Source organism: Telopea speciosissima, chromosome 1, assembly GCF_018873765.1.
Source record: "Telopea speciosissima isolate NSW1024214 ecotype Mountain lineage chromosome 1, Tspe_v1, whole genome shotgun sequence".
NCBI lineage: Eukaryota > Viridiplantae > Streptophyta > Magnoliopsida > Proteales > Proteaceae > Telopea > Telopea speciosissima.
This window is the reverse complement of record NC_057916.1, coordinates 81,268,149-81,286,502: the sequence shown is the minus strand read 5'-3', so window position 1 is coordinate 81,286,502 and position 18,354 is coordinate 81,268,149. Positions and strand designations below refer to the sequence as shown.

Genomic DNA, 18,354 nt, shown 5'->3' with positions numbered 1-18,354 from the left:
CAAAAACTCAATAATTCATTAACCAAAACCTTAGAATTGACCGGAATTAGGACCAGCCATGGCCGATTTGACCAATCTGATTTCGATTTTTGAAATGGTGCTCTAGCTTTAGGAATGGTCGAAAACTTGAGTGAATTATGTGATCCCAATCGTTCATCTTTTTTGAAAAGATAATGAACAGTTAAAGAGAAATACTAGCGTGATGATGGGAGAAACGGTGTGTCATAACCAATGTGCTTTCATGCATAATCTATTGAGTATCGACGCCTTGTATTCTTTAGTTTGGGTTGTGAACAACCTTTGAAGGGTCATTAAAAATCCGTAGGGCTTGAAAATAATTTTAGGGTTTATATAGGAATAATTCAGGAAATTGTATTTCTTTATTTTCCCTATAATCTATAGCGATGGGGTTATTAAGTTTATCAGGGATTCTTTGTAAATACAGAGAGGTGTGAGGAAGTGAGTTTGTAATCCTTATTCTATTGTTAGAGTGAAATTGTTCTCATCTCTCTATGAGCGTAAGCACCTTGCAGAATCATGTATATCCTTGTGTTGTGATTGTATGATTGCTCTTTCTGTTGTTTCTTTCATTTTGTTTTTTGCATCATTTATAACTTATGGTTTCTACATACTCATACCAATCTGTTGGTCTTAAGCCAAAATATATCTTGAAGATTGTAAAGGAATGGTTGAGTAGCTGACAAACTAAACAAGATCAGGCTGGCCTTTGGTAGTTATTGTCTCTGTTGCATGCTGTTTCAACTTTAATGAGTACTACTGAGTCTGTAATGACTTTTAATTTGTTGCCAATAAGTTGCCTTTGAAAGCCAGAACAACTAGGATTAGGACTTCTCTTATTACAAACCTTGATGTTCCTCTCTTTTCTTAACTTGTATAAATATTTTTTTTTCGATTCATATAAAACCTAAGCCTCCTAGGTAGGTGAATAGGCTCATCATATTTATATCTTTTTTTTTTAATGCTACATCATATTAAAGTCAATACCATTTGATCGAGATCATAGAATCCCAATCTAGTATCTTTGATTGTCTATAAATATTTTCCTATCTAAATCATGATAATTTTCTTTAAAATAAAATTAACAAAACTTTCTTTTGATGATGATGATCTAGAGAAGGAATCTTTAAACATGCCACCTAAGCTTACTACATTGTAGGATGATTTGGTAATTTTTACCATTGAATTTTCCTATAAGAACCATCTAAACTAATCGCATGTTAACTTTTATACTTAAATTCAATTCCTATATTTTCAAAACTTTACTGTACCATTTGGCAAACTCTGTTCAAATTAAAACTTGACGTATGAGCAAGGAATTGAGTTACCTACCTATCCATGAGATTTCTATCCATTCGACATACCATATGTGGCAAAACTAGGTGCCCAGACATCGATTTGTTTCCTAAGTCTATGATTTGAATGATTTATCTTTATAATTTATTTGTTAAGATAAATAATGCGTTATGAATAAATTGCCAAAATAATTTGATACTATAAGAATAGTTTATTTGAATTAACGAACCCTGATGATAGAATATAATAGTAAAAAATGGATTGAACTTATTTGATTAGCTCAAGGTACATCACAAATGTGATTATTCAAACCAAACCAAATTTAAGTCATTGATAACCATGATTTTGGTTACAGATTGAGATCAATACAACCCCAAAGGACTTTCTCTAAAACTGTTTTCATTTTTCAAAGTAGGGAGGCCAATGGCCGGTGGGAAAAAAAAAATTTATGATAATCAAATGACTTTAACCATATGATTTAAGTATTACTCTTTCAAACATTTTGAAATCATATCTAACCGCTTCTTGACCGCCCAAATAAATTATATCAAAACAAACATTGAAATCATCCTTTATTTATTTATTTATTTAGTAATATTGAAATCATCCTTTCATGCGTGCTTAACTTTTGTTTCATATTATCTCATAGATGGGACCTATCAAACATTCAGCCTTGACCTTTTGAAAATTGAACACGTGGAACACGTGGAAGCATGGGTGCTTGATAGGTTTAAAAAATAAGCAAAAGTGAGATTCAAATCTTAGGTTGTGTTTGGTGAGTTGTACTTGTATGAATCTTAATGGAAATTTGGATAAAAGTTCTTTGTGGGGGGAATGTAGTGCCCACGCAGGACACAGAGTGGGGGGTGAAATGATAGCCCTGTTCCCATGAAAGTCGAAAATCTCACCCTCAAACTTGTAAATTTGGACAAGTCTAAAATACCCAGAAATAAAAAATAAAAAATAAAAAACCCACAACGCTAATGTGGATATTCTTGCACACACTTTCTCACATCCCACCCGTGAACCTGCTCTCATCATCCATACATAACGAATTGATATGATATTATATTCATTCCATAACACATAGAACAATAACAATTAGAATTAGGTGATCCCCATGCCCATAAATAAGAATTGGAAAAACCTTAAAAAAAACAGTGAGAATATTTCAATAAAAAGAAAGAAAGAGCATGTGATAGTATGAATAATTTCTGGTAACCCATGATGACAAAAGAGCTTATTGTAAAACATTGGGAATGATATAAAAAAGGAAAGAAGAAAACAAGTTAGAGCGGGAGTGTGAGTAGGAGTGAGAGCACAAAGGTTGTTTTTTTATGGGACAACCAACCAACCCCATTTTGTGTACAAGCATCTCTCCATGCATGAAATGCTCTGATCCTGCTGTGTCTCTCTGGGTCTCTTACTGCCTGCATCGGTACTTGGTTTCTGCAACAAGTGGATGGAGCCCTGGACCCTCCTCTCCCATTTGAATTTTCCCTGTTAGGAGAGAGAGAGAGAGCTCTATGGAGGTGTATAGTAGCTAGCTCTGTGAAGAGGATTGAGGAAAGAAGGGAGAAGGGATGGAGAAAAGTTGTGATTGGACATTGATGACGATAGAGAGGAAAGGGGGGGGGGGGAGTAGGTGAGAGAGAGAGAGGGTAGAAGGAAGGCAGAAGAGTTGGGAAGGTACAGCTTTTTGGATTGACAAGACAGTGATGCAGTGAGAGGGAGAAGATCGAGAATCTGAGGAGGAGGGATGAAGAATACGCCAACTGCATTTTATTACGAAATTATTTTCTTACTTGCCATGATAGTGGGATAGGTTGTTGTTGGTTCTTGATAAGTAACACATTTCTCGTCTTATCTCATGTCTCTCACCTCAACTCTTTACTCAACCCAACTTAACTCAATTGTTTAATTACCAATTCTTAATGAATTCCCATCTTAATAATATTGATTTGGAGATTAGACTTCATAAAAGGTTTTTAGTCTCATCTAGTGGACTAATCACTAATTAATCCCCACTTGAGAGATTCTTTACATATATTTATTCATATGGGAAGCAGTTTTCTGATTGGGAGTGTGGCTTATGCCAATACTCTCACATGTCTATCTCTCTCCTCCTTAAAACAAGGGGGTAGAGGTGCCCTTTCACATGGAAAAGAAAGAGATAGACTCTTGGGAGTGCTGACGTAGGCCACACTCCCGAACAGAGATCTTTTTCTCTATTTATATTTAAAAAAATTCTTGTTTCACACCCTTTCCTGCATCACTCCCACATTCTTAATTAGCCTAATTCTTGGTCACATTAATTCAAACTAACTAAAGAAGTTGCCACAGATCTTGTTGGGTAGGGTTAGGGGTGGGGGGGGGGGGGGGGAAGTGATATTGATAATAAAAACCAAAAATAATTTGTCTCTGATTAGATAGGTATTTGGTTCGTGGCTTAATTCTTGTATATATAAGACAGTGATGTAGCATACTTAAAAAATATCCGCCATCAGAGCATAGAATAAGAGGAAAATTATCTCTTCCATTTTCCTGTCCGGCCAGTTCCTCAGTTCTTCTAATAGGGGGTGGTGGATCTCACCAGAGTAGAATTTTTGGGCAGGGATAAGGTGGTCATTCCATCCTCTCTCCTCCTTGTTAGAGGAACTTGGGAATTGGGCCGGACAGATAATTAGAGGGGATAAAGATCTAGAATAAGATATTAGACATGCGTTTAGTGTATGATTAAATAATACACGGCTGTGAGAGGGTGGAGTTTCAAGGCATTAATTAATGGGTGGGGGTTAATGACTTTTCCAACTCTTTGTGAGAGGGGACATGACCGTACATACTTATACGGCCGTGCATGAAAACTTCCCCTTAAGTATTAAAATGAAAACATTTAAATTATTGGGAAAAAGAACTCCGTCCAGGAGTGTGGCCTACACCAACACTCTCATGGGTCTATCTCTCTCATCCCTATATGAAAAGACACTTTTGCCCCTTTGTTTTGAGGAAGAGATAGATAGATACATGAGAGTGTTGGCGTAGACCGCACTCTTGGCCAAATAACTATTTCCCTTATATAACAAAATGGGCATTATATCCTTATCAACAAAATGGATTGGAGAGGGGGTTTCAAACGGTTGATCCGGTCAAGTTTCGATTGATCCAGATAGTTTTATGCATGTATTGATATAAATCGAAGCGACCCGTTAAGGTAGGATTCGATTTTGGTTCGATTGGTTTTGGGTTTTTATCAGATATTCTTAACAGATCGACTTATTAGTTCGTTATCAATTAGGTTGGTTCAATTTTTCATAAATATTAATTAAATAACATTTTTATTGGTTTATCAGTTCGATTTTGTGTCGGTTACTTAAAAAAAAAAAGAAAAACCAAATCGAACACAACCGATTAAGGAATCACTCCGGTTCAATTCGATTTATTAATAGATTTTTTATTAACTCAACCGGTTCAGATTGATTTTGGACACTCCTAGGCCCTAAGTGGGCTCATCACCTTGAGATGAATCATTTTGTGAAAGACCCAGTTGATGAAATAACTCATAAATTTCATCTAATTAAGATACCAGCTGAGATATTACTCATCTCAAACATATATATCGATCACCTCACCATGAACTCTCATGAATTCAAATGCTACCAAGATTCAAAAATGAAATGATTTCATTTCAGATGGCAAACCAAACTGAATCTTACTTGATTACATTACACGACTACTCATGTTTGTTTGTTTGTTTGTTTCTTTTTTCCTTTAGAGCAGAGCAGGCAGAGAGAGAGAGAGAGAGAGAGAGATGGGGTGACAAATCCGAGTTGTAGGTTTCAGAAATTTATTTCACAATACACCCTATTTGATGAATGTCTTATCTTCATATATATGTTAACCTCTTCTATTCTATAAACATAGATAGATAGTAGTTAGGGTTTGGGGCATTGCATTAGTAATTATAAATTATATATAAACAGTGAGCTATAGAGATAAAGGAATAATGTAAAGGTCAGTGAAGGTCGCCAGCCTTTTCCTCTATACCCAGAAAGTCTGGGATTGGAGGGACGGTACATTTAGAATAAGTCCCTTTCATTTAATGGTTTTTCTTTCTTTTAATATCATTCCTTATATATATTATTGTCTCTCTCTCTCTCTCTCTCCTTCTCTTAGCTATAAAAGGCCATACTTCCATTCTCAGATTCATGGGATGCCTTCTAGTTCTAATGGTGGTAGTAACTAAAGCTCTTTCCAAGTTCCATCTCCCTCCCATGTCCCTTATACTATTGTCTGATATCTCAGCCTCTCTCTCTCTCTCTCTCTCTCTCTCTCTTAGCTATATAAGGCCATAGTTCCATTCATGGGTTTTTCCTGCTAGTTCTAATGGTGGAAACTAAAGCTCTTTTCCAAGTTCCATCTCCCAGTCTCCCTAGTGGGTTTTCCTTTCCATGGCCAGTCCCTTTCTTCAGAATTCTTTTTCCTCTCTCTCTCTTACCGCTAGATTGTGTCTGGGGGAGACTGACTTTCTATCTTTTTCCATATGATTTTGGATGCCTGCCCAGATATTAATTTTTCTCATTTCTTCTTCTTGATGATCTTGGAAGATAACAAAGTATATAGCTAAGAAGGTTAATTTGGTCCATTAATTAATTCATGGTGGATTACGACTTGTAAAAAGAGAGAGCTTTCTTCAGTCCACTCATGGGTGGCTGTAAGATTTAATTAGCTGCCGACTCATTCACCCAAATGCCAAGTACTATAAGAGAGAGAAAGAGAGATGGTGCTGGTGCTTGGCAGATGAGCGAATGATGCGGGAGATTAGTTGAATCTTATGCTTCCTGTACTTGGACTGAAGGGAGCTCCCTCCTCTCCCTTTCCCTTTCCCTTTCCCTTTCCCTTTCCCTTTCTTCTTCTTCTTCTTTTTCTTCAATTCTTTTATTATATTATTTAATTACTAATGGAACCATTCTTTCTTGTTAGGGTTTTTGTAGTTATGATCGAATGTGGTACAAGTTTCCAACAACAACCATATATATCATCATGTATGCAAAAGGAAGTAAAGGAAGGAAGCAGCTAGCTACTTAAAAATCCTTTGAAAGCTTATTATATGAATTTATAAAGTTTTTTGTAGCTTCTCTTCATCTAATCAATAACAATTCTTGTTGGCTAACTGTTGCTCTCTCTCTTTTGTGGGCTTATTTATTTGTAAGGAGAAGAAGAGCCTTGGACATGGTTTGGAGAACCCAAGAACCAGGAACTAGATGGAGTCTCTCTGTAACTAATTTGTATTCTCCTCCTTTTGATCGATCATTCCTATTATTTACATGCATATGGCACAGTAAATGAGAGAGAGAGAGAGAGATCTACTCTTGCTTGCAACAAGTTCCAAAATATTTTGTACTGAAAATCATGAAAGCTGCAATTCCAAGCAATATTCACACCCTCACCTCTCTCTCTTGAATGTGTAAGACATTATCTTTACTTGTGGGCAAAGTATTTTCAGTTTTCAGAGCAGCTTTAATTTTTACTGTTAAACCCATTTGCATGAGAGTATATGGATCGGAACCCTATAAACACTACTAACCATGAAACCCTAAAATAAAAATCTACTATGGTTTTTTAACCAGACCTGCTTAACTTTTGTTTGCTTCCCTCTTCCAATTCTTCTGTTAGTACCACTTGGACCTCTCCTCTTCTCCAATGCATCAAGGTAAATTGCGACTCTGCGTGGAACCTGATTCGGGTTATGGAGGTATTAGTATCGTGCGCCGGGATCATTTTGGAAAGCTTGTCTCTGCTTATTTTTGTGGGGTTCAGTGTGGATCGGCGCTGGTGGTTGAGTCTTTTGGCGGTGCGAGCAGGGCTTCTCCATGCGATTAGTAGTGGTATCACTGAAATTATTATCGACTCTGATTGTTCCTCACTTATCTCTCAGTTCAACTCAGGCTCCTTTGATTTCGAGATTCTTAATATTTGCAAAGGATATTTTTCAATTACATATGTCATTCTCTTCTTGTACTTTTTTGTATGTTCCAAGATCCTCTGATGTTGTGGCGGATTCCTTGGTTAGGTGGATCTTGATGTTGTGGCGGATTCCTTGGTTAGGTCTGCCTTGTCGGTTGTATTTTCGATCATTTGGCCCCATTTGGCCTAGTACCACTCAGTGGTTAATTCAGCTTGGTTTAGCTGATGCTATGTTTGTATGGAGCCTATCCCCATCCCCTAATTCCCTCCCTCCCTCTCTGCCCTCTTAATCCCCAAAAGAAAAAAAAAAAAAAAAAACACCTCTTTAATTAATCTTTGACAACAAATTAGGTCACATCATCTCTCTAAATCAAAACTCATTAAACTAATTAAACTAATTTAGGGTGGAGCCTATTTAAACCCTACATTTTCCCTTCTTTCCAAACCCAAGGGGCCATCCTTGTGTGGCACTGATTGATGGGTGTTTCATCTTTTAGAAACACAAATTGTTATTGCTTTAATGGAAATGTGGGTTGTTCATGTTACTGTACCTTCTATAATGTTTTGATTAAGAAACACAAACTGTTATTGCTTTGTTATCATCATACAATATTCTATGGGCCTGGATGGCTCCTCTCCTACCCGGCCGTGTGGAAAAAAGTTTAGTACTATGTGAATTGGATCAACTTAACACAAAAAAGAGTGTGGTCGCCCCATAAACTGTTAACTTGTGTTACAAAGTGGAGTTTTTATTCTACTACTCTTGAACTAAGATCTTAATTTATGGGCTCATTAAGCTTAAAATGGTTTGAGTATTATATTCTTCTCCTCAATTTTCAATCTCTAGCTAGCTTTGAAGTTTAGTATTCTCAGCTCTCTCACACAGCCCCCTTAAACTGTTGTATTGTATTGTGGTTTTAATAATTGTAGAGCAAAAAAACACAAGGATCTAACATGAGTGAGGTTGATTAATAGCGAATAATCTCATATTGGTTAATCTAGGATCTTGTGTGTCTTTGTATACTAGTTAGTGTTAGAGCAAACATCAAACAAAATATGAACAAAACGAAAACAAAGCAAGATGACACGGTGATTTAATGTGGTTTACACATCGGCTAGTATGATGTGCTACGTCTACGGGTGACGCTGAAGATGTTTCACTATGTGAATCGGAGAAAATGACAATGGAGATCGATCTCTCAAGAACACCCAAAAACAACACTGCCTCTCTCTCTCTTAGAAATCCTAAATCGAAAACCCTTAAATCTCACTCTCTTTACAACAAAGCGGGTAAAGAATATAAATACTCCTCCATCGGATAAAGTCGATCCATCGGATCAGGCTTAAGCCCTCCGCTACCATCACAAATCTTAAAAAAAGTTCCATGATGGTCGCCACAAAAAATGTCGGGACGGGTTATTCTTCGAAACTGGTATAAGAATTCGTGACATACATATATATAACAGTTAGGTCCCTCTACCTAAAGTTCAAGCTTAAGTTTTTGTGTTTTGAGAGTTAATAATGTTTTATATTCTATAGTTTGGGTTGTGGGTGCCTCTTAAAAGCCCTTTGTTTTGTTTTTTTAAATTGATAGCAATCAGAATTATTAGGGTTGGGGAATTTTTTGTATACACAAAGAGACATGAGGAAGAGAGCTTGTAACATTTTTCTCTATCACTAGTAAAGCTCTCAGCTCGTAGTAGATGATTTACTTATCAGACCTCGTATATCTTTGTGTTGTGATTGTAGTTTGATTATTCTTTTTTTTTTTGTTTTTTGGCATCCTATTTAGGTTTTAAGTTTGGATTAATCCACAAGTGGTACGTATTTCATGGACTATCTTACTTTATTTAATGATGAAGTCAAATATATATATATATATATATATATATATATATATGGATTTACAAGCAAAACTATCAGGTTGGAAATGCAACTAGATCCAAACTCCATCTTGCATGAGTAACCCCCAGTATTGATATAAATAGATGTCCACATATTTAATGAAGAGAGTTAGGAGAGAAATTGTGAGAGAGAAGTATATATACACTGTCAGCGTGTGCTTTTTTGCTTTCTTTTTTTTTTCCCACTAAAGGATCATTTGTACGTAATAAAAAAAGAATGTAAAAAATGACAAGGAACCACTATTGGACTAATCCAGAAACTCTAAACAAAAAAAATAGAATCAGTTTCTCCCACCTTCGGCATTGCCATCAACAAGAGGAACTAATCAACCTACTAACGATTACAGGTGGACCTTAAAGTCCCTTACAAACATGTTTAGATTGGATAAGGAGGGTTCATGGATACGTGTGAACGCCTGAAGAAATACAATAATAGATATACATTGTAGGTCCGACCAAAACTGATCGGTTAGAAAATGGCCCAATGTCAGGCCTGGATCGATTATTATTGGTCGTGTACTGTACTTAGTTATAATCCAACCAATAGCAATCGACATTAGTAAAACTGATCACAAACCACAACCGACCATTTATAGTCCGATTAGCCTGTTTACATTAGAGCAACCCATTTATGACCCGTTTATAGCTCAATTAGTCCGTTTATACCCGATTAATTTGAACATGACCATGGACTGCTAACTGACTAACAAAATATAATTGAGTCCATGCCTGACATGTGAGACCCGATTAAATAAACGGTGCGATAACAATACGGGGGCCTTAAGTTGGCAGGGACCGATTAAACCTAATTGCAACCAACCGGGCCAATGGTTAACACCACTAGTTGAGAGGATATTTCTCTCTCTCTCTCTCTCTACTTTAAATTTGATTTCTTCCCACCGTTGTGGGGTCTGGAAAGGGTCATAATGTATACAATGTTATCCCCGATTTGCATAGAGTTTGTTTTCCAACTCGAACCTGCCACTAGGTCACAATGGAGAAACCGTTTGCGCCAAGGTCCACCCTCCTTTTTTGATGCATAGATGCCCACCAAATTATTTTCCCTCTCTTCTCCCTATTGGTGTTTAAGATATCAATATGCTCTAACATTGTGTTAACCCCTCTACCTTTTACTAAATAGAAGAAGAAATATAACTGTTATATGTTGAGAACATCTAACTGATGATTTCATGAACATAAACATACGCTAAGCTCTGATTACCAACATCTGCCTAGTGCAACTGGTGAGCCGTGGCGCGCTTCATGCCCATGCTCTCCAGGAGGTCTCGATTTCAAATCTCCTGGCTGGTACCTTCCCCCCCTCCCCGGTTCAATCCCCTCCTCCCCCCCTCCCCCCCTCTATAGAAAAATATATATATGAAGCTCCCAATTCCAAAAAAAGGGTAAGCTCTGATTATATCCCTAACACACTTCTATTCTGCTTTATACTTCAATATGCAATAAAATCTGGCCCACAAAATGCAGACCTACTTATATAATAGAAAGAAGAAAAAAAAAAAAAAAAAAAAACAGAAAATTACTGAGAAAGGTTACAGATATTGAGTAGAGGATCAAGTTTTCCATCACCCACAATGAAAAGAGAACCTCTTCATTAAAGGGTTTCAACACTCAGATGGGACTCCTAGAACAATAAAGCAGATTTTTTTTATTTTTTTTTTTTTGATAAAAAACAATAAAGAAGATAGTTTGCATTAGTAATTCATATACAGGGGAGATCATGATGGGATTCCCCTCACCACAGGAAAACTGTTTGATGGGCTTTCCTATAGGTGACGCATGACTTGTTATTGAGGCCCAGGGCTGTGAATAGAAGGAAAGGATAAGATGCTTGTTGGGTGGTAACGGTAGTTCTTTCGCCCACAGACACAGAAACAGAATTTAGAAAAGAAAGAAGGGAGGGGGGAAGATTGAAACACAGAACTCCAGAAGATAGCAATTTAGACATGGGAAGCACAAGCAATGCAGAAAAGCTGGAGACACTTGAGGTAGGACCCTGTGAAGACGCTTACCAGATGGGCTTCCTCATAGGCAGGAGGTTCTCCAACCTGATAAAGAGCAGGTTGGCCACAGACCTCATCTTTAGACACCAACTCCTTCCCTATGCTCAGTCCCCTCAGTCTCAACCACTCATCAGATCACTCTCCGAGACCAACAAGAGCAAGTTCCCAAGGTACTGGGATGAGCTTACTGGGACTGCAGATGGGAGCGGCGTGCCTCTTCTCCATGTACACTTTGAAACAATAAAAATGAATTCCATTCATATATTTCCTTTATTTCCAATCCCTGCTGATTCTATCTAGCTTAAATTGTTCACAACACAGATAATACTACTGAACTTCAGGAAGGAGGTTCTCCCATTTCTCCCAAAAATGGCGATGGCAACACTTCCAGATGTGGAGACCTCAGATGACTGCTCTGATGTTCTCATTGTAAATGATTCCATGGCCATTGCAGCACACAATGAGGATGCTAATATTGCTTTGGTTGGCCACACGTAATGCTTCAACTCATAAACACTGTTGGATTGGTGTATTTCAGAGGCTAACAAAAAAACAGATAATAATATCAACTAAACCTACACAGTTTTACCTGAATTATTTTGTTTAAACAATTCACTGAGTATGTGATTTTAGACATATAGGATGAGAGACATTTAGCAGATAACCCTTGCGTGTTTTGGCTGATCCAACTGTTTCAAATCAGTGGCAAGAGCTTTCGTCTAAATTGGGCTGTCCCTACACAGGTATCTGATCAAGGGAAGACTGTCGACTGGACTACTGTTCACTGCTTACACATATGCAGGCGAACTCCCAAGTTGTGCATTTGGGTTCAACAGCGATGGACTGGTAATGTCACCTCTGTTTGATTCATCTGGATCTTCATTGGAAGCAAGTAATGGTTAATTACCAGAGATAATACTCAAAGACTAATTTTTTTACTGAATATAGATCCTTTTGTACATTGTTCCTTCAGGCATTCACTCTAAACTCTGTACCTCCATCTGAAAGTGAAATTGTACCCGGTGGCATTGCTCGGAACTTTATTTCTCGAGATCTGCTTGAAGCAACAAGCCTTGATGATGCACTAAGTGTATGCACCTCTCTCTCTCTCCTGTAAATCTGATTTTCATGTTGGGCATAAAATATGTGCTGCTTGCCTGCTTGGTTTTGATTCCACGGCTTCTTGGTCTTCAGCGAATTCATTTATCAGCACCTTCAGTTGGCCATAGCTATAATCTGGTTGATGTGGGAAAACGTAAGATCTTGAATGTTGAAACTGCATCAAGGAACCGGGTTTCGGTTCACGAGGTTGGGATGAAGCCTTTCTTCCATGCAAACATGTATCTTCACCTCCAAGTAGAGCAGGTATTTGAAAGATTGAATGCAGACAGAAAGATGTTTTGATGGACAGAATAGATAAGTTTACGGGTTAAAACTACTGACCCACATTTTCTTAAAAGGTACAAGATGAGAACTCTATAAGCAGGGAAAGAAGAGCAGCTCAACTACCAATACAGTCTAAAGCTGATATCCTCTCAGTTCTCGGAGATGTGGATGATGAGAGATACCCCATCTACATGACAGGTATTAATGTGCACATCAATCTACAGGTGATCGGGTTGTTCAGATTGTTAATATCAGCAAATCAAATTGATTCTTGGTTCAGAAAATTTCCTAGCTTAAGCCATTGAATGTTTAATCAAGCCCCTGCATGTGCCAATCTATGTTTGGGGTTTTGTTTATAGACTATATTCATTGTATTTCAATTAAATTTCCCTCAATATTGCATACATCCTAACTTGCCTGAATGCTTTCAGGTCCAACACTCTACACATTATGCACGGTGTTGATTGATCTGGATGAACAAACATTATCCATAATTCAAGGGAACCCACAGAAGGGAGAAATTTCTCATGCATTTGCAATGTCTTCAAAGGAATCTTGAGATGCCACAATGAAAGGTCTCACCTATTAGGTTCATCAACGGTTTTACCTAGCTTGGTCACTTGTTTGAATGTACCTACTTCCCCTGTTGCTCTCATGCAGGTTCATATAGGCCCAACATGTGACCATCAAGGCATCGCATAGCTGCAACCTGCAAGACAATCCAGCATGTTGTGTTGAGATGACAGTAATGATCATATAAGTGGCATAATGCTGGTCTAAGTGAGGAAGTTACCTTGCCATGAATCTCATATTTGATGGGACCATCCAGTTCTGCTCCTAATGCCATCAACTTTGTCACCGTGCTGTGAATGTCAGTTACAGTGAAGGACAGAAGTGAAGAGTATCCATTCTGCACAACATGGTCACTGTGAAGCAGGAGTTAGGGCTAAGCCCAGCCAAAATGAAAAACACATAGGCATGGATATGGAATCATTATTTTACAATGAACATTGCAATCATCTTACCTTTTAATCAAGGAAACTAAGAACCTATTGCTTCTAGTTAATGGAACCTTTGAAGCCAGCATTCTCTCCAGCTATGTTACAACATTGTGCTCCTTGTTCTTTTTGGCCATATTAATAATAAAATGCAGTACATTTTATGTATAACTTCGTTCGCAGAGGTGGTGAAGATACATTATATCCTTGTCAATGACATCAGTTATGTAAAGTCAATCCTTTTGTCCAATATTATATATTATACTAACCTCAATTGTCCACCAGTTGATGCTTTATCTGAGTTGCTATAATGGATTTTGTTAGCACTACTGAGGGTATGGGTATAAAGGGGGGAAATTTTCTCAAGATCACCCACGGTTTCATATGGCAGAGGGTGTTATCAATCTCTAAGATCATGGGCAGATTCCCACTTAATATTATCAAGATAAAACCTTGTACTCGCTTTCAATCATGAGCTACCCCAAAAGAACTCTAGACAAATTTCCAATCATTGAAGAATAGCATCAAAATTTGTAATTAACGATAGACTAGGTTTAAGTCCAGACTCATCTCAAAACGATTAAAATAAAACTATATAAATTTCGCATTTCGCAATAACCATGATGTATCAAAGAGATCTTCCCATACCATATCTTTCGCACTAACAGATCAGTTCAGAAGTTTTAACAATGCCTTTCCAACTTGACTTATATCCAATTGAATGGTGAGTTGGATTAAGTAGTGGACGAATAATCAAGAAAGAACTTCAGCAAAGTATAAACACGCAGAAGAGAGAGTTGGGTGGGTGGGGGTAGGGGGAAACCTACCTATTGGATCGCATAAGAGCTAATTTGAGAGGACCAAATTGGAGCTCAGCCCACCGAAGAGTGCAGACATTGATACCGAAATCCAGCCCTTCTGAGTAGAAACGAGCGGCTCGAGGGACGTCCTTGTGGAGCTGAAGAATCCATCTAAATGAAGCCATTAACGGCCACTTCTCTTTCTCTCTCAAACACGATGACAGGCACAATCTTGATTGTTGATTCTTGAAAGGAAGAAAATCGATTAATGTGTATGAAAAATCCACAACCAGTGCATCAATGGAGAGAAGAAGCGAAGCGGGAGGATATCAAATAGTACCCATTGCGTGCAATTTGCACTTCCATTTTTTGATGCTTCGACGCCTCCGAACTCTTACAAAAGCCGCCAAACGGAGAAATGGAACACGAAATGGTACTCGAGAAAGAAGGCAACAAATCCAGAGGGTTTACGGCGAAGGCTATGGAACCACACTAGAAACCACTGCTTTGGCATCTTTAGAATTGGGCCTCATGACAACAAAATGGTTCTTCAAGGCTCTCCATGATAACATTTCTGTTTCCATTGGACATGTATTTATTCGATAAATATTTTTTGCATTTTAACACTAGACCAAATTTATGAGTGAAAAAATATGTTTTGATGTCAGAAACATATTTGTTATTTGCAATCATTTCTGTTTCTGGAACTTCTATAAATTTTCAAAATATCATTGAATACCCAAAAATATAGTGTATATAGTGGTGATGGTGATAGTGTTCTTACTTTATAGTAGTGGTGGTGGTAGTGGCGGTGGTGAAAGTGGCGGCAGTAGTAATGATGGTGGTGGTGGTGTTTGAAGTTGCATTGGAGGTGATGTTTTATTTTGAACATGAAATTACTAACTTACCCATCAAATTAACAATGTGTTCATTAAAGAACTGAAGAGCAACCTTCCTCCCCAAATTCTCCCTTCTGTTTTTGGAGCAGAGAAGTTTCAAACTAAAACTTCTGTTTCTCAATTTCTCAGTAACTTTTTGTAACTGGTTCTTTCCTAAGTACAAATATGAAACAGTGCAAATTATTTTTTATTTTGTTCTCAGACAAAGAAATAGATAAACAAAAGTGTTCTCATGCAGGGCCTAAGCGGACAACCTAGAAAAAGAATCTCCAAGTAGACACTTGAATATCTACTGTGTGAGTCTCTGACAGGTCAAATTGGCCCTAAATTCGTAGGGAAGTGAAGGCATGTTTAAATAAGGAATCCTGATCCATATCTTGGAATTAGCCAGAATTAGTCAAGAATTGATGGAATCAGCTGAAGAACCCATAAACACTAGTTTACGTATAGGATCAGTCTGATCCCAAGTTAGCCAGAATTTGGATTGGCCCAAACCAACCGATTTGATCCAATTTTTCCAACCTTGGGTAGAGGTCTCCTACTTACTTGTGAAGCTTCAGTCCAATAGAAAATTTCTAGGTGGCTAAATACAGGTTTTGAAAAATCAAACACTAAGAGAGAGTGCACAATAGTTGCTAGAGTAATAGTATGTGTTCATGGAAAAATAGATGGATACATGTCAATACGTGGGAGAGTATTTTGATTGAATTAAATTATAAAATTGACGTATATGACCAATCTATACCACTCTTTGGACATCCAACGGTTAGAATTGTAATATCACTCATCTGCATAGTGGATAACTTTGAAGGTTTATTTCAAAGTTATCCACTTAAAATGTCACACCCTAATACCTAAGCAATGCCCAAAGCTACTAGTGTGACACACTAATAAAAAACTATAGCAGAAAGTGTGAAACTTAATTAAACCACCATAAACCACTCAGAATCAACCAAACACATTTAAAGATTCACACTATTAGCAAATACCTAATTCCAACAAGGAATAAGGTGAAAAAAACAAGTACACATTTTTAAAAGAATCACATTATATCCAAATATCAATTCCAGCATGGGAAAAAATTCCAAAACATATATAATCATTTATTTTCAAAGATTTCAAAACTTTGAAAACACTCAATGAGGGCTAAACAATCCCCCACTGATGATTCAGATGGAGCCCAAATATATAACCTAGGTAGGGGTCCAAATATACCATCAATCGATGTCTCGACTGAGATCCAAAATTAATCCCCAAATGATGTCTCAAATGGAACCTAGATCCCATTGTCAAATAGATGGGTCCAAATATACCCACAACTGATGTCTCAGCTGGGGTTCAGACAAATCCTCATTGATCAAATGAGGTTCAAATCTCACTGTTGGACAAATGGGTCCAAATGTACCCACAACCGATGTCTCAACTAGGGTCCAAATTCCCTCATTGATGTCTCAGTGAAGTCCAAATCTCACTAGCCACATACCCTCAGCCAACGTCTCGACTAAAGGCTTAGATAAACCCTCATTAAGCTTTTCCACAATCACATCAAATAGACTCATGATTCCGAACAATTATAATGTACATATTAATGATTCCAACAAATTCAAAGTACATATTCATGATAACACAAACCACTACAATATACAGATTTATGGTTCCAACGACTACTGTGTGTAAATGCATGAAAAACACAAATTATTCTCCTAATTTTGTATTCCAAATATATGATCAATTAATTTCCATAATCTGAAATCATAAAACAAAATATTCCTTTTTCAAAACCTAGATTTCAACACATACATTAACTATTCACAAACAACTTTACAAAATGTAGATTAGATACTTAAAGTCATCAAGCAAGCCCACAATTTCTAACTATACTAAAAACTGCAAGTTAATCAACAAACTCATTGATAAAGCCTTTTTTACATAAGTTCTGGAACTTATTCGCATTAATTTCTGATACCAACAAAAGAAAGCAAATGAACCACATCCTAGCTCTTCTCATTGATGTGGAACGAAGAAGATCACTTTTCGCTGTTTCAGAATGGAGAATCTTAGAGCATGGATTCAAAAGAATAGAGAAGAAACGAAAAAGGAAAAAGAAGAGGAGAATGAGGGTTTCATTTCTTTCCTTCCAATAGGACACAAGGAGATATATATCTTATATTGTTGCAAAATATCAGAATGCTCCCTGACTTCTCAATAATCCAGAATTATCCTTTATCTAAGCTAAATATCATTTAAATCAGCAAATGAAAGAAACTATTGGTTCCATGGTTATTTCATAAGATTTGGGTACTTTATAAAGAACTACTTATAAGTTTTAGGGTCGAGTTTTCTTTTTTTTTTAGGTTTGGTAAAGGACCAAGTTTTCCTTAAGCCATGATTAATGGGAATCCATTCACCGCAGGGCTTTAGCTGATTGTGAGGAAGGTATCAGAAAGCAACTTCGGGAACATATTAAAACCCTATAGGGGTTTGTGAACCCTAGGATGATGTGGTGAACCTTCACCGCGTGGTGAAATAAGATTTTAAGCATTTAGTCATTGATATCATTCTTTTATATATATATATATAATAATAATAATAACTTTGGTCTCAATAATTATTCATTAGATCTTTTTTAACCTTAAACTACATATTAAATCCTGAATTTTTTTTCCTGGTATATTGAAACTTACATAATCTCAGAGTGATCGTTTTTTTTTTTTTTTAAATGTTTTGTTAATACACAAAATTATGATGTCGCAACCCAATCACATCTCTGTTAAAATCATGTTAACATTCTATTATGGTGTTTTCGACGCCAAAGCTCTTGTGACGTACGTACTTAGATGAGCCATTCAAATAAATTAAGCATTTAAAAAAGGGTGGAGAAAGATTAGGCCCAACCAAAACCAACCAGACCGACTGGTTGACACCCTAGATGTTGGGATCTCTCGAGTTGTGTTTGTAATAAAAAAATAAGGGTGTGGGCATGATTAATAATTTAAGGGAAATTGCTGTACATACTATCGATAGTACATATTATCTCACACATGAATGACACACTCTCTTTTCTTTAA

General features: G+C 37.0%; 2 protein-coding genes across 3 annotated transcripts; one reads left to right on the top strand and one right to left on the bottom strand.

Annotated features, from left to right (window-relative positions):
- Positions 1–11,107: 11,107 nt before the first annotated feature.
- Positions 11,108–13,615, top strand: LOC122665685. Of its 2 annotated transcripts, XM_043861843.1 has the most exons (8): positions 11,108–11,428; positions 11,525–11,697; positions 11,947–12,049; positions 12,177–12,293; positions 12,398–12,568; positions 12,664–12,787; positions 13,021–13,164; positions 13,250–13,615. In XM_043861843.1, the coding sequence occupies exons 1-7, from the start codon at positions 11,147–11,149 to the stop codon at positions 13,146–13,148; spliced, it is 1,098 nt and encodes a 365-aa protein (XP_043717778.1). In that variant the 5' UTR covers positions 11,108–11,146; the 3' UTR covers positions 13,149–13,164; positions 13,250–13,615. The 2 variants fall into 2 exon arrangements, with proteins under 2 accessions (XP_043717778.1, XP_043717773.1); XM_043861838.1 differs by having other exon boundaries at positions 13,021–13,615.
- LOC122665712 lies at positions 13,196–14,623 on the bottom strand. The gene is made up of 3 exons (XM_043861864.1): positions 14,415–14,623; positions 13,383–13,515; positions 13,196–13,298 (listed from the first exon to the last, which is right to left on the bottom strand). Exons 1-3 carry the CDS (start codon positions 14,570–14,572, stop codon positions 13,242–13,244), a joined length of 348 nt encoding a protein of 115 aa, XP_043717799.1. The 5' UTR covers positions 14,573–14,623; the 3' UTR covers positions 13,196–13,241.
- Between the last annotated feature and the right edge of the window lie 3,731 nt (positions 14,624–18,354).

Coding starts and splice junctions, on each gene's coding strand:
- LOC122665685 (XM_043861843.1), top strand. CDS start 11,147: ATGGGAAGCACAAGCAATGCAGAAAAGCTGGAGACACTTGAGGTAGGA. Junction 11,698..11,946: donor ATTGCTTTGGTTGGCCACAC/GTAATGCTTCAA, acceptor GTCCCTACACAG/GTATCTGATCAAGGGAAGAC. Junction 12,050..12,176: donor GGTTCAACAGCGATGGACTG/GTAATGTCACCT, acceptor TTGTTCCTTCAG/GCATTCACTCTAAACTCTGT.
- LOC122665712 (XM_043861864.1), bottom strand. CDS start 14,572: ATGGCTTCATTTAGATGGATTCTTCAGCTCCACAAGGACGTCCCTCGA. Junction 13,516..14,414: donor GCTCTTATGCGATCCAATAG/GTAGGTTTCCCC, acceptor CCTGCTTCACAG/TGACCATGTTGTGCAGAATG. Junction 13,299..13,382: donor AATATGAGATTCATGGCAAG/GTAACTTCCTCA, acceptor ATTGTCTTGCAG/GTTGCAGCTATGCGATGCCT.